This window comes from Solanum tuberosum, unplaced genomic scaffold, assembly GCF_000226075.1.
Source record: "Solanum tuberosum cultivar DM 1-3 516 R44 unplaced genomic scaffold, SolTub_3.0 scf00476, whole genome shotgun sequence".
In the NCBI taxonomy this organism is placed as follows: Eukaryota; Viridiplantae; Streptophyta; class Magnoliopsida; order Solanales; family Solanaceae; genus Solanum; species Solanum tuberosum.
Genome location: NW_006239409.1, coordinates 52,889 through 68,312, shown reverse-complemented (window position 1 = coordinate 68,312; position 15,424 = coordinate 52,889). Strand labels below are relative to the sequence as shown.

Sequence of the window (15,424 nt, the reverse complement as noted above, 5' to 3'; positions counted from 1 at the left end):
CCATAATTAAAGTATTTTTCGTCATCGATCGTTGAATCTATACTCAAAATAGCTACAAGATATTACCGACATTCAAAATAATAAAGCTATAACTAAAGAATATGAATTTAAAACTAAAAGATATAGCTAAAACAGATTCCATAATTTCAGAAAAATTATACACTAATTAAGTTAAAATAAAACAAATGAAATAAGTTTTTCAATTTTTTTCCAAAACACGCTAAGCAGGCACATCGATAAAGACATGACTGCTTCATCGTGAAGTCTCTTTTATATAATAAGAGAATACTAGTTTGTATCTTTAATATTTTATTATTTTCTGAGTATAATAATTGGAGCAATGAAATGTCTCATTTCAATATATGCGGACCATAGACTATATACGTCTAGTCAATAAGTCACACGGACAGCCTACAGTTACTGATGCTATTTATTTTAATCTTCAAATAATTCGTCTGGTCCCTTTTTTTCTCCTTTTGAGTTAATTAGAGTTTATAATCTAATAGTGTAAAAGCATTTTTTTTTATATAATATGATATAGCTTGTTTTCTTACTAAATGTAACAATAATGAACGAAAGTAGTGTACATAGAGCGCACTAGGCTCTCTATCGACAAATATCATGTTTTCAACTTTTACTTGGGTTGTCGGCCTTTGAAAAATCTTTCTAATAAGAGAAGTACAAACAAATAAACAAAAAATGTCTAAACACTGTATAAATACTATCGAAAAGCAGGGGAACAAACACTTAAAAGAATTAAAAAAATGTGATATGGCATTTCATTAGGAGAGAGATAATGCTTTTTTTGTGTCAAGTATATTTTGAGGAAAATAGATAAAGTTGGGTGATATTGTAGTCCTAAAACAAACATAAGTGATATTACTAGGTAATTTCTCAAATATGGATGACTATCTAGGGAAATTACTCAATTATTTTACTGGTTATGCCTCCGGTATAATTTAAGGGTATTAATCAACACACTCACCTAAATAATAATTAATTAATAAATAAGTGAAATTAAGAGTTGGAGTGCCGTATCAGTTGGGAGTTGGGATTAACAGTTGGTGTGGTGAAATTGTCGGTAGAGACAGTGAGTCTTGAAGCCACATAACTTAATTCTAGGTTATTTCACCAATTGACACTTTTTGCCTCGATCAGTGGCAGAATCAGAACTTTCACTCGGATGTTCAAAATCTGAAGAAATAAATACATGAACTAATTGAAGGGGGTTCGACACAGGGGCGGCTCAACATAATTCGAGGCCAAAAGCGAAATTTTAATTAGAGGCCTAAAATTTAAATAAATTTTATTTGTATTTATTTATTTTCTAATTTTTAGATGTAAATTATTCCTTAATATCTTTTTTATAAATGATTTTTTCAAATATTTTTTAATTATTATTTTTAAGCAAGATTTTATCAATTCAACGTTGAAAAATATCATTTTATTGAGACAATATTATATGAATAAATAATATAGTTCTATAAGTAATAAGTTGATAAATTTTATATAAAGATAAGAGTTAAAATCATAGAATCTGATTCAAAAGTTGATAACTTGGTATACCTTACTTTAATATGAAAAGTTACGAAGAAATAAAAGAATATTTGTAATATACTTAGTTCAACACTTTTCGGCTATTGATTCATATTTTTGACAGAATATTACTCTAACTATCAAAGATTTGAAGAAATAGAGTGTAGAAGAAGTTAAAAAGGATAAATAATGTGAGTGTTGGTGAAGAAAAAAAAAAAAAAAAAAAATAAAATAAATATATATATATATACTTTTTATTATAAATAATTAATTTTTTTCACGAAAAATTAAACATGATTTTTTTATATAGAAATTTGATGCCCCCCAAAAATTGGGGGCCTAAGGCATTGGCCTAAAAATTCATAGGCAAGAGCCGGTCCCTGGTTCGACATATACTATATATACATAAAAAAATCTTTTAACCATATATAAATAGTATAATTTTTCACCGAAGATGGTTCGGATGTACCCCTGACCATAAGGTGGCTCTGCCTATGGCCTCAACAACAACACATCTAATTAGTGGTTTTCTTATCAATAAAATGAGAAAAAAATCATCTAATATTCGATATCGCGATATTTTAAAACCCAACATATGATATCAAGTTCATTGACATGGTGTTACTAGAAGGAAAAAATCAATTTCATGGGATGAAGGCTGAAAATGAAGCAGTAACCTGCATTATTGTATAATTAATTATATTCAACCACCATAGTTTTCAAGATGTCGCAGTAATTAGTGAGTGACATATAATTTCATCAACTGCTAACCTATCAAATTCAACTCATCTCTCAAGGTGGACCGTTTATTTATCATGTTTAACAAAAAAAAAACAACTTAAATTCTTACTCCATTAATTACGACACCACATCTAATATTTTATTTAATGATATCAACCTATAAATAAAAAGGAGGACCTCGTTTATCATTTTAGTTTGTTTGATAAATATAGAATAGTTGATTTAAAATGTCTTTTTCGAGTAACCTTATAATAATGTATTGTACTTCAAGAAAGAAAGTCATTAATTTTGAGCATAGAAATCAAATAAATTTAAATCTAAAAATTGAATCCGTCCAATTTATATCATAAATTCACCACCCTTTTTAAAAAATTATTTTTAAAATCTTTAATTGGCCCCACTCTGAAGTCTGAACCCTTTGAAGGTTTAAGTTCTCTACCATATTCCAAATTCAACTTCCTTCGTTCCTTACTAGACATACACTTTCAATTTTATACAATAAATAGGAGATAGTTAATAAATTGATCAATTTTATTATTTTGTTTTTGTGTTCATACTCTATTAATTAACCTCTCTTAAAAAAAATGTTGGATCTTTATTGTTTAAATTTTTAAAGATCATATTAATTGTAGGGGTAAAATGAAAAAAATTACTCCCTCCGTTTATTTTTACTTGTTACTTTTGACATATCAAGAAAAGACAATAATTTTTTTTCATGTTTTACCTCATCAATAAATACTTATTTTTCAAATCAATTTTCAAGACACGATTTAACATGGGATAGTTTGATAAAATACCTATATCAGTAATTATTTTCTTAATAGTGTGACAAGTCAAAGTGTAACAAGTAAAAGTGAACCGAAGGAGTAATTAATTTTGTTTTAATTCAGTAATTGAAGTACTCCATCTGTCCCTAATTACTTGTCCACTTTTAAATTGTCACACCTATTAAGAAAACAATAATTGATATAATGAGTTTATCATTTAATCCCTATTAATTATGAAATGGATGAATTAAAAAACTTGCGATTTTCAAGAAGTTTTACCTTTTTCAAAGTAATTAATTGATGGTATAATAGGTAAAAAATTATCGTTTCTTGATTTGTCAAAATTGACAAGTAATTATGGACAGCTAAAAAAGGAAAAATAGACAAGTAATTAGGACATAGGGAGTATAAAAACAACTATTCTAATATGAGACGTAGAGAATATAAAATAACTATTTTTAATGAGAATAGTAATTGTAATAAATATCCTATTAAGCAGATCTACAACTATTGTTGAGAGGAGTAGATGAAGGGACCCTAGGTGTAACTGAGATATAATAGCTCAACTCCTGAGTGGGGCCTGGGAAAGACCATCCAACTGCTCAATTGATTTAGGAAAGAATGTGAAGATTGTAATAAAGACTCCATAAAGTGATACATACATCACCTCTCTCTTTTTTTATTTTCTCATTTTAAACTTGGATTTCAGTGCCTCACTCCTTCCAAATTACTAACTCTTCATACTAGCCATGGTTGTAACACATGTAAGTAACATAATATTTTATTGTACCACTCTTGTTCATTGCAAAGTTTACTGAATCAATTGTTTGTTTGTTTTAGGAATTAGGATTCTATTTTTTGAAGTATAATCTTGATAGCTTTCTACAACATAACATAGATTTTGAGTAGTTCTTGGTGAACTTCCATCCAAGATTGCTTCACTATTCTGCTTTGATAGATCACCGGTCAATTCAGAATTAGATTGGGTGGATTTATAATAAGTGTGTTCTTACTACATATAGTGTCTTTTATTTTACTTTATGTGTATACAAAGTTTGAGTTGAAAGTAATGAGTAGTTGAACCCGCGTAACCTATCCTAAATCCGTTTATTTCTTGTTTGTAGTGGCAGGGGTTGTGTACACACCGACCTCCCCAGACTCCAGTTGTAGAATTATGTTGGATGTGTTGTTGTTGGGGAGTGGTGATTTTGCATCTTTTGGCTTAATTTGTATCTTACCAAGATCATGAATAAATCTAAAGACAAATGATTATATAGCCGATCACAACTAATTTGAGATTGAGATGTAATTAATTAATTGATTGATTGAAACGGTGTTTTTAGGAGCATGAGGTACCTAGTGGATGGCCACTTGGACTTGAAAACATGAACATAAGGCTTAGAGTAGCTGAGAGATCTCAGGCTGCAGCAGCATCCCGTTTATACGTATCTTCGCCTAGTTTCTCATCTTTTTCATCCTCCAGCCTTGACACTGAGGTAATTTCTCTAATTGTTTAATTTCATAGTACCAGTAAGATACTAAAGTTACTTTTTTGGGATTTGTTTTCAGTCTACAATGTCTTTTTTCCAAGATCAAAGTGTTTCTCTAGGCCGACTTATCGGTATTAAACCAGGAAGCAGAGGAAGATTGGAGTTTTCAAACAGAGTTCATAATGAGAATGCTTGTCTTAGAAGATCAGAGGCAGAGGATTACAAGGGACAACAAGGAGATAATATGTCACACAAACTTTGTGTTCCATTGCTACATAACGTGTTAGAGAAGATGAGTCGTAGTAAAAGTAATTCACACTCACCTAAAAACTGATTTTTTCCACAAATTGATTGTGACACTAGTGATGTTGCTTTGTCACTTCTGTTTTTCTTTTGTTTTCTTCTTTGTATTTTGATAATAAAATAACACAATTGTAGACAAAAAATTACTGCCAAGACTAAAGTTTTAAAAAATGAAACGCGCCAGGTAGGGGTCGAACCTACGACCTTCTGCTTAGGAAACAGACGCTCTATCCACTGAGCTACAGGCGCTTTGTTGGTATGATTTCTTTCTGTTTATATTTAAATAATCTTTCTAAGCTTTTGCATAACCTTTCCAATAATAGATTGTTATATGAAAAAGAAAAAAAGTAAATTTTAATAGGTTTTAAAAACATTTCAACAGAAATTAAATGATTTGACATTATCACATATCTCAAGAATTGTAAATATATAATAAATGATTAAAAATATCTTGATATCTAATAATTTTTTTCTTTTACATAATTTATCATAATATATGTTTGATAATATAATTGTCTTGTTAAAAGTGAGTGATGTTTTTATGTAGCGATTAAACATCACTTTTTCTATTATTATTTTTACATGAAAAATATAGAATTTTATAATTTTATGGTTAGAATAACTCCTTGTGAAGTAAAATTATGTGAAAGTTTTGGATAATTAATATTAGTTATAAATAAGTTAAGACCGTTAAAAATATACATCACAACAATATAAATAATAATTTTTAGAGACAATCTACTTGTCTGAGGTCAAACGTTCACCATTTTTCGTTATTGTTACTTTGTTAGTCTAACAAAATTTATAGAAGGAGAAAAATAAATTTTAAACGACAGCAAAATAATATTGTTGACCATTTTAGAAATTCATTCTTCATTAAACTGCTGCTTTGAAGGCCCTTCTAGATGCTTCATCAATGCAACTTTACGACTTTTTCAGAAATATGTATGTATAATTTTTTCATTATGAAAGTACAAGTAGATCAAAATATTGGATTCTAGATTCATTTTAAAGAAATATTCTCGAACATTAAAAAATTAAAAATGAGTGTAACCTAGATAACTCAAACACTCATCAATGACTTGGGATATAAAAGACAACAAATCTATGTTAATAGACATATCTTTTGTAGCTTAAGATATTACTTTTATTTAGAGCAGATTTTATTTCATATTCTTCAAATTAAACTTGTCGAAAATAGTCATAATTCACACCAAAAAAATTTAGAAGAGTCGAATGAGAAGGCAAAAAGGAAAAACATTAAAAGGACGAAAGCTTTTGCCCAAGTAAGATCATATACATACCAAATGAAAAATGATCAATACAATTTTAAGGAGACCACAAAATAGCAAGAAAAACATACATCAAAGGGAGTAAACTATGAGATATCCAATGATGATAACAAATCATTCTAACCAGAAAAGTTCCTATGTTTTGAAATAATATACATAAAAAAATTGACTAACACTTCAATCAACTTTCAATCCTTAAAGTACTCATAATATCCACTGATAAAATTTAGTAAAAATAGATAATAGCAACGTAAAAACCAAAAAATCTGGGCATGCAAAATTATTAACTCTCAGAGGATTTTCTAAAAAACACAAAATCTCATCCTTGTATATGAAGGAATGACGTTGTTGATGAAGAAATTAGAGATTTGTAACAGATTCTTTTATCATACCTTCAACAGTTCCAGTAGAGAAAACATGCTTGAATACTCAATTAACGTTTGTCATATAATTTGTACTAACAAGGACTTATAACAATAATTTTGTAGAAACATAAACAACAAAGTTCAAAGCATATACTCAAAAATAACAATTAATAATATAAGCATAAATTAATGACTGTAAAAAACATACCAAGATCTGTAGCAATAGAATGAAACAGAATGGAAAAACAAAACAATGGTGTCAATGAGTCATTTAACATGAGCAAAGTACACAAATATTTAATTGTCTAGAAGAAGAAGAAGAAGAAGTTCAAAATTTACGTTGTTTTAAAATGAGAGAAAATTCCTCTATTTATTGACAACAAAGGGTCGTGTGAACAAATGCTTATTGTGTCTTATCAGAGAGGTCACAACTCTTTGGAAAAGTTACAACCCTTCAGGGATGGTCACAACCTTTCATAAAAGTCACGACTTTTCATAAAAGACTTTTTATAAAAGTCACAACTTTTCATGAAAGAGGAATGCTAGTTTTGGAAATAAAATAAATTAAAAGGGAATCCTGGCATGTGGTGGCGCCACGTAGGCGGGTCTAGAATTTTCTTTTATATATATATATATGATTATCTACTCTCTTTTTGCTTATTAATTCCTACTCTAGAAAAGGTGAACTCCTTTGTCGAACAATTACACTATATAATGATAACTTTTATTTCATGTATATATGATAATGTTGGGTTGTAAGATATTCATTCAGGATAATGTTGCCGTTCTTACATGGATTTCTATTACACTTCCAATAAGTAATCTATTTGAGTCTAAGTCGCCGTACTATTTAGAATGTCAGCAAGTAATCCTCACTTGATAAACTGGAATTAGCTATATAATTAAATGAAAAGTTTTTATGAAGTCCAAAAGCAAATTAGTTCTTTCGTTCTGTCTCAAAATCAAAACCACCATGAACATCATCATAACCCCTTGAAGTTGCCCAATGTGGTGGCTAGTGAGATCTCCTCTTAGAAAAAGTTGATTAATGTATTCAATACCTCTCACAACCTCGCCCACATCTTCCCAAAATCGTCTTTTAATTTATCCTCCTCATTTGAGCCCTTATGTGGTACGTTTACACTAATTCTGTTCAAGGTAAATTATTTAATGACTAGTTTAATCGCTATTAATTTATCATTCACTCTCCTAACCTCTACCACTTGCTCCTAAGCTCCCTATCTACTAAAATGTTTACTCCATTTCTATTCCTCGAAACTCCAAAGTACCACACTTCAAATCTGTCTACATCTCTAGCCTTAATAGTCATTCATTTGGTCTCGTGGACACATGCTTATGTCAATTTTTTTTTTGAGAATCTTCACCAATTCTATAGATTTCCCTATTACACCCTCAATATTCCAAGATCCAACTCTAAGTCTAGCGATTCTCTTGCCACCCTTGGCTTCCGCCCTCATCCCCATTCGAGAGCGCAATCTTACTCTACCATTATTCACCAAAGTCATAACACACTATGACAAACAAAAAAACAAAATAAATAATGGAAAACTAAATCACCTAATAAATAAGCAAGCTAAAGAAGAAATTAGATGATATGTAGTGTCATTGACAATTAATACAAGTGAGTTATTTTTTTGGATTGGGATTGGGATTGGTAAAAGAAAAATAGAAGATAAAAAGAACTAGATTCTAGTTAAATCTCATTCTTAACTTCTTCAAAACAAATTAGTGACCTCTAATGCCATTACTCTTTCTTTTGTGGTCTTTTTATCTATTACAACAAAAAGACTGGAACCGGCCCGAAATCTCAGAACCTAAAACCCCAGCAAAGCCCTTTTAGCATTTCACCGGTAGAAACACATCTCTCTCAGAGTTTTCCCCGATCCGAAAATGGCCACTTTCGCCGCCAGGTCCGTCCTTCGCTCTGCCACTTCCTCCGCCAGAACCGCTGCCACGAGATTCGCCGCCGGTGCCAAGCCCAAGGCCGCTCCTTCTCCCTTTCGCATGCCCACTCAAAAACCCCTTGCTGCTCGCATTTTCAGGTCACGGAGTAAACACAATGTTATATTTTGTATATTTCATCGATTAATTGAGTATTAATATTGTGACAAGATATTGAAGTTTTTGAATTTGGCAATTTATATGAAGGTCGCCTGTTGAAATGAGTTGTGCAGTGGAAACTATGCTTCCTTATCACACTGCCACTGCTTCTGCGTTACTGACTTCAATGCTCTCTGCTACTCCTCGGAGTTATGGTTGGACTCTTGAAGGTATAATTTCATAGGCCTTCATTTTGCACTTCTTATATTGATCTATGCTTGTTATATAAATGTTTTTGTCTGTATGTAGTCTGTGAATGTGTGGAATTGTAGTTACAATGAGATTGTACCATGTATTTATTGGACTGCGTGAGCTAAAATTTGTAGCTTTACATGTTCTCTATTACTCTGTTTATCCTTTGAGTGGAGTGGTAGACGATGTGTAGGTAGTGTTGTTTGCATGGCATTGTGCTTAGCAGTAGTGAAATGTGCTCATTTGTTTTAGCATTGAACTTCAAAAGAAGTTTTTTGACCCTCCAGTCCCCTCCCTTCACAATGAAAGAATAAGTGATGATGAACAAAAAGTATGTGTATTGGGCAATAGATTTAATTGAATTAAATAGGAATGTTCATTTTACCTTCTTCAAAACATCAAAAGACTATTCATCGATAAATTCGCCTGTTTCAACTTTTAAAATTCAGTTTTTATGCATCAGCCATAGTTTTTACTACATGTTACTTCCTCTTCCTCCAGTAAAGGTAAACAATGCATATTCTTTGATCTTGTAGGGCAAAAGAGGACTAGATGAAGATCATGAAATGAAGTTCAAGTTATACGAATATCTTCTTATGCCGGAGTTTTAAGTAACTTGTAGCAGTTTTTTCTTTTTCCTTTTTTTTTTGGCTTCACTTAGGGTTGATGAGGAACCTCACATCTGAGATTTTTCTTACAAAATTAAGCTTGAATTTGCTGAAAACTTGTGGATTTGCCTAGTAAAAGATGTTAGTATATGCAGAAAAAGGATGATCTGGGTTTACGCTACCATTCTTTTTCTTTCCCCAGTGTTGAAGAATGACTTAATCATTATTTACTGTCCAAATATCTAGACAAATTTGTTGTTTGATATTAAATTGATGTGAGGATGCAGCTTTTCATTATCATAAATATTGCTGAAATGCTGTTCATTGTGTACCGACACTTATTGTAAATTGAAGTGACCTCTAATATATGTTAGAGTTGCAATTTCTGATACTGTAGTGTCTTTTTGCCTTTTTTTTTTTACCTTTCTAATCTCTGAAGAAATTTCGGCAGTCGCTAACTCCCAACTGAAACTCCTTTAGTTATTACGACTTCAGCTTGCATTCCTAAAAAAAGATATACTTTGACATAGTGTTAGGACTTGAAATGTACATATAAATGATTCGTGTTGTCTGATTGTAGATTGATATCGAAATACCTATTTCTTGCAGATTTGTGAATCATGCAGCTGGTATTGATTGTTGATGAGTTAATTTCATATTAAGCTTCAAGAAAACTGAATCAGATAGTCTGTGGGACCAAAAGTTGCTTAGATATGAATTTTGAATTTCCAGTTGTAGTTGTTAAGTTGTCAGCATCATTCTAATACTTGATATTTAATCAGATTGCAATGATGATGTATGATGAATGTCAGAGAGTTCAAGCGAAGTTTTATATCCATGCAGTCTAAGCAAATGATAAGTAGAGTACTGAATGAGAACTTGGGACTCTTACCTTTCTGTTGAATTCTGGCTTCTGTTGGACTGTATTTTGGTATCTAGACGTTGGAGTCTTGTGGAAGGTCATTGTTATTAGATTTTGAGAGATGTTTAAAGCCTTAATTTGTCTCAAAAATGTTTTTATACAAGCCTTAATAATGTCATCTTTAACCTCTGGTGTTTTATTGACCATATTTTAGTTTCTTGGGAGTATTGTTTGAACTTTGAATCATCTAAAGTTATATATTTGCTCCAAGTTGCTGTTCTTGCTTGATTATAGATTGATGTGAAGATACTAGCATTTGATTGAGTTGGTGCCTTAGATAAAATTCCAGATAACTGAATTGGATAGGCTGAAGGCTTCTTGCTTAGCTTACAATTGTTTCCTTTCTCATTTACTGTTAGTTTAATCATGCTTAGGGTCATTCTAATACTTGGTATTTAATCAGATTGCAATGATGATCTATGATGAATGTCGGAGGGTTCAAGCGAAGTTTAATGTCCACACACTCTTGAGAGAATGTCTGAAAAATAGAGTACTGTATGAGCTCTGATGAAGAAATATATACTTTCTTCTGTGACTGTCTTTGAATTATCATTCTTATCTCTTCCCATTTGACCTGTTCCAGTAAATTCTGGCTTCTTTGGAGGCAGATGCACTTTATTTGTTCAACCCCCTTTAAAGCTTCTAGTGCTTATGACTATACGAGAAAAATGAGTAAATGAGTCGAACTCAAGGTATCAGATTTATAATATCTTTACCAGTTTAAATGAAATAAATCAATCTTCTATCTTTGATTTAGCTATATTCTTGCCAAATCTGTGGAAAGTTCCAAGTTTTGTCTGGGAAGTTATACGCATCCTTGGATACATTCAAATTCTGAAGAATGTAATATGTGGGTTCTTCGACTGAGCTAGATTTTGACGCTGGGTGGTATTCCTTATAATGTGCATCTGCCTCTGATTTCAAATTTGATGAATACGTAATGTTCCTAAAGTCTGATTTGAAGTAAATAATCTAGTGCAAGATTTTCTTCAATTGCCAAATGAAGAAACTGAATGTGTAGAATGGTGACAGCAGAGTAGTTGAGGTTAAATTCCAAGTGTTAACTTAGCTTTCACTTCCTTTCAGTTTGAAGACTTTGAGTCTTCCCTATTTATGCTATGAATTCCCTATACGACTGTTAACTTCGACTCCTTCACATGCCTCTCTCCCCACTCCTTCTTAACTGACTTCTGATTGTTATTGTATGGGTAATTTACTTGGTTATATCTGTTGCATTCCTCTGTTGCATTCCCTTTGTTCTTGCATTGTAGATGGATGATTGTTAAAATGTTTTGGGACGCGGTGCATGTCCAATGGATCTATATTGATGACGTAACACTAGAGCTTGAGTCTTATTCTTGATGTATTTTGGAGTGAAATGATGATCTTTGTTTTCCTTGGCACACAGTAGGGTTTCATTACCAAAAAGAGAGACGTATAATTCGTTTCTATATAAATAAATAGATGTCTTGGTAGAATATTTAACTATTCATTATTCAAGCATCTGCAACGATGCTAATGAAGTTTCTCTCCTTTTCTTTTTCCGTTTAAAGACGCTTTCAAATTCAGTTCTCCTTTGGTAATAATAACTCTTGGTCTTTTCATTGATACATCTTCCAGTGCTTTACTTTCACCCAGTAAAGTTAAACTACGGGTCTTAGAGAAGTAGAAAAATTATCCAAAAATGTGGGATTGTAAATATTAGAGGTAAAACAATCTGCTTTCTCCTTGAGCATTTGAATATTATGTATTCACAATTAGTCATCTTGAATGGCGTATGGTTTGGGTCCTCGAGTCAATTAAACAAGCAAACAGATAAGAATAGATGGACCTCAAAACATCACTTGTAGAGTATGTATTGGAGAGAAATTTTATTACTCATTTTTTTGAGTAAAAACATTCACACTTGTTATTAACGCCATTTATTTATGAATGGAATTGTTCAGTTTAATGTAAACAGAGTCCAGAGAGGAAACAGTATATTATCAATATCACCACAATGAGATTTGGCAGTTAATTATGAAGTGAAAAGTACCCAACTTTGAAATCTTTTAATGGAGTTTCGATTTCTGAGATGGCGTATTACGATCCATGAAGAGAGTGAAACCCATTACCCATATAGAACAAGGAAAAATAATAGTAATAGAAAATTACCAGGGGAACATAATCTAAGTCAGAATATGGACTAAAAGCAAGATATATTAATACTAATAACAAGTTATACCCACCTAACACACTCTTGATAAGGTGAATCCTTTTTACAAGGAACCGACATTAGATTAGTCCTACCACATATTAAGAATCTTCAACGCAACAACTAATTTATTGAGTGAGATTTGTATATCAAAAACAGATACCCACAAAAGCAAATTTACCCTATAGCACTTATGTAAACCCACTTCTATTCTTCGACATTCACCAACTCGTACTCAACCAAGGACAAATTGTTTTCTTCATTGACCACAAAAGTTGCAGGCTCACCAGCCTCAATACGGCCCCATTTATCAACATTTAGCCTCATAGATCCCTTAAACATGTCAATCTTCGCATTCCGAATTATGATTGTGGCATCTGGCTTCATCAAGTCAACTGCAAAGAAGTCGAAGATGTCACAACAAACAAGTTAAGCTTCCCCCTGAATCCCTTGAGCAAAAATATATATTAAGGAGATGCAACAATTTTGTAAACATTTAGGTATATCACAGTCACAAGAAGTAGCGCTGGGAAGGCATCCTCTCATTCCTCGCCACATAAACTGTCAAAGCTGTGACTAAAAAATATTTTTTTCCCTCTTTTCCGGGAGGCAAAATCTGATAATTCATATTTGATCATGAAGAAACAAAAACAAAGTTGCACAGTAAAAGCAAAAACTGAAGGAAACACACCCTTTATTCACAAAATCACATCAATAGAACTTCATTCTATACTAAATATCATGTTAATTTGACTCAGACAAAAGCATTGAAAACTAAACAGTCAATCGACAAGTTATTAACATGGTCACAATTCTAGTCACCACCTTAACAAGCTTCAAAATCAAACAATATTTTAAACTAAAGCGCTTGCCAATTCCTGCTTAATATTTCTTGGACTACCATGTAGAACAGAGCCATGAATACCTTACCAAGTAATGTGAACTTCACTCTACAACAGGTTAACTAATACTTCCACTTGAACAAGGAACCAGAACTGGAAATGTTTTTATGTATCGGACATTAGGGTCTGAATTCAATAGGAGTCTGGTGTGAATTTACATTTCATTTATAGGCAAACAGAAAATCTAGCAGCCTAGACCATGAATATATTTTAGAGATAAATGGTGATCCCGTCTAGAAAACACCTGAGTGGTGAGGCTTTTTGCAATTTTACACTTGTAAAAGAAGGTAGTGGCTATTTAACAATTTAACTTAATCGTATCTCGCCTTAGAAGCTGATCACCTACAAATCATCTAATTTCAATACTTATCCAACTTCTTCCACATTTCTCACTCCCCACATATCCCGTGAATATCAACTTGTCAGAATCCCTCTGATTACTCTACACTCTCAAAGATCAATTCCTTCCCTCATTCAACCCTCTTTACTTCTTTCCGACAATCACCACCATAAATCACAATAAAGCAGTCGCAAAGACATCACCCAGCAAAAATCAGACAAACCAATAAAGGAACAAGATGTTTATTCCATCATTGGTCTCGCATCCTTTCTCAATACAAAAGATGAATGCCTTTTCGGCATGAGGAAAGGAACACTGGAATGAGTAGGCTAAGGTTCATTAGCAAGTGAGGGTAGGTGGAAGAAGGGTTTAGATTTTCCTTTTGAAAACTAGTCAAAAATGAAAAGTGTATCTACAAAAGTTCTTTTTTTAAAAAAAAAAGAAAAATGAATTGAAAAAGTAAAACAGAACTCGTATCTCTGAAACTGAAATGTTTTTATTTCAAACACTGCCTAATCATTCCAAAGTGACGGGTGTCGAACAGGCAAAAAGTTTTGTTCTTCTATATGCGGTTTGACTAGGTGACAAAACTAATTGCACCAGCACTTCACCCCTACAACAAAATGTTAATGCAACTCCTATCTTTTCCATATGGTGAAATCCATCACCCGGAACCCCCTAACCATAAGTCCAGCCACGACTATTTCCCACTTTGCTCCCATGAATACTCGAACCAGAACCTTAGAGTTAGATGTGGGTGGCTTTTAAGTTTTAACACTTTGTTATCCCTCTCTTGTTAATACAGTTCCACTCAATAAACTACACAAACATATTTCTCTTTTTGATTTTTGAAAAGATGGTACATAAAAAATGTAGATTCACATAAAAAGCACACTTTTAGATCCCTTAGAACATACATCTATAACTGCATCCTAATAACTAGTCTTATTTTCAATCACAACCCACCCTCCTCTGACCGAATTGTCGATCACTAAAAACCATAATCTACAAACCACATAAAATCAAACAGATCACGAAAATGTCAAAAAAAGACCCAATTTTTCAACTCAAAATTGCAAACAAAAAGTGATGAACATAAATCCATAGAAGGGTAAGGAACAAACCTTGATCGTTACGAGCAGTGAGAAGAATGGATCCAGTTTCATCCCCAACAAGACATTCAGCGATGCGAGTATTCTGTTGAGGGCGTGCTGGAACACGTAACGATGATGGGTTCCTAGGTTTCTTACTGAGTACTGTGTTGGCATTCACAATCTTAACAGTAAGATTGTGACCGGTTGTTCCTGGTTTCAACTGATCCACTTTGGTGAAAACTGGCTTTCTCATCGCTGGCTTCGCCGCCGTGTTTGCTCCACCGGAATTAGCCTGTTGTCGGTTGCCGGATCTTGTTGCCATTTTGGTTTGAGAAATGGTTGAACAAAATTCTTTGATTTTTTTGGGAGATCGGTTTTTCTAACCCTAACCCTAATCGTGTATTCAGGAATTGAAGAAAATGGATTTGCTTGAATGGTTTGCCGTATGTGGCGTTCACGCTACCAAAGAGGCGACGTCGTTTCGGTCTGCTTATAAGGTAACTACCCCTTTTGGCTTTTTAATTGCAATTATTTCATAAACTCTTTTCAAATGCATA

At 32.5% G+C, this 15,424-nt stretch overlaps 3 protein-coding genes and 1 non-coding gene across 12 annotated transcripts; 2 read left to right on the top strand and 2 right to left on the bottom strand.

Annotated features, from left to right (window-relative positions):
• Window positions 1-3,566: 3,566 nt before the first annotated feature.
• LOC102605161 (uncharacterized) lies at window positions 3,567-4,900 on the top strand. The gene is made up of 3 exons (XM_006364235.2): window positions 3,567-3,808; window positions 4,388-4,540; window positions 4,614-4,900. The coding sequence occupies exons 1-3, from the start codon at window positions 3,794-3,796 to the stop codon at window positions 4,866-4,868; spliced, it is 423 nt and encodes a 140-aa protein (XP_006364297.1). The 5' UTR covers window positions 3,567-3,793; the 3' UTR covers window positions 4,869-4,900.
• Window positions 4,901-5,013: 113 nt separating this feature from the next.
• On the bottom strand, window positions 5,014-5,086 carry TRNAR-CCU (transfer RNA arginine (anticodon CCU)). The gene has a single exon. It is a non-coding gene; the product is annotated as a tRNA-Arg (tRNA).
• A 3,191-nt stretch (window positions 5,087-8,277) lies between these two features.
• LOC102604157 (protein NUCLEAR FUSION DEFECTIVE 6, chloroplastic/mitochondrial-like) lies at window positions 8,278-10,941 on the top strand. 9 transcript variants are annotated; one of them, XR_368669.2, is made up of 4 exons: window positions 8,278-8,557; window positions 8,664-8,785; window positions 9,344-9,418; window positions 10,741-10,941. XR_368669.2 is itself a non-coding variant. In XM_015303887.1 (4 exons), the coding sequence occupies exons 1-3, from the start codon at window positions 8,406-8,408 to the stop codon at window positions 10,030-10,032; spliced, it is 282 nt and encodes a 93-aa protein (XP_015159373.1). In that variant the 5' UTR covers window positions 8,279-8,405; the 3' UTR covers window positions 10,033-10,044; window positions 10,741-10,941. The 9 variants fall into 9 exon arrangements, 5 of the variants coding, with proteins under 5 accessions (XP_015159373.1, XP_015159374.1, XP_006364295.1 ...); XR_001471935.1 differs by lacking the exon at window positions 10,741-10,941 and adding an exon at window positions 10,198-10,493; XR_368668.2 differs by lacking the exon at window positions 10,741-10,941 and adding an exon at window positions 10,025-10,493.
• Window positions 10,942-12,506: 1,565 nt separating this feature from the next.
• On the bottom strand, window positions 12,507-15,409 carry LOC102603821 (uncharacterized protein At4g28440). The gene is made up of 2 exons (XM_006364231.2): window positions 14,898-15,409; window positions 12,507-12,926 (listed from the first exon to the last, which is right to left on the bottom strand). The coding sequence occupies exons 1-2, from the start codon at window positions 15,187-15,189 to the stop codon at window positions 12,739-12,741; spliced, it is 480 nt and encodes a 159-aa protein (XP_006364293.1). The 5' UTR covers window positions 15,190-15,409; the 3' UTR covers window positions 12,507-12,738.
• Window positions 15,410-15,424: the final 15 nt, after the last annotated feature.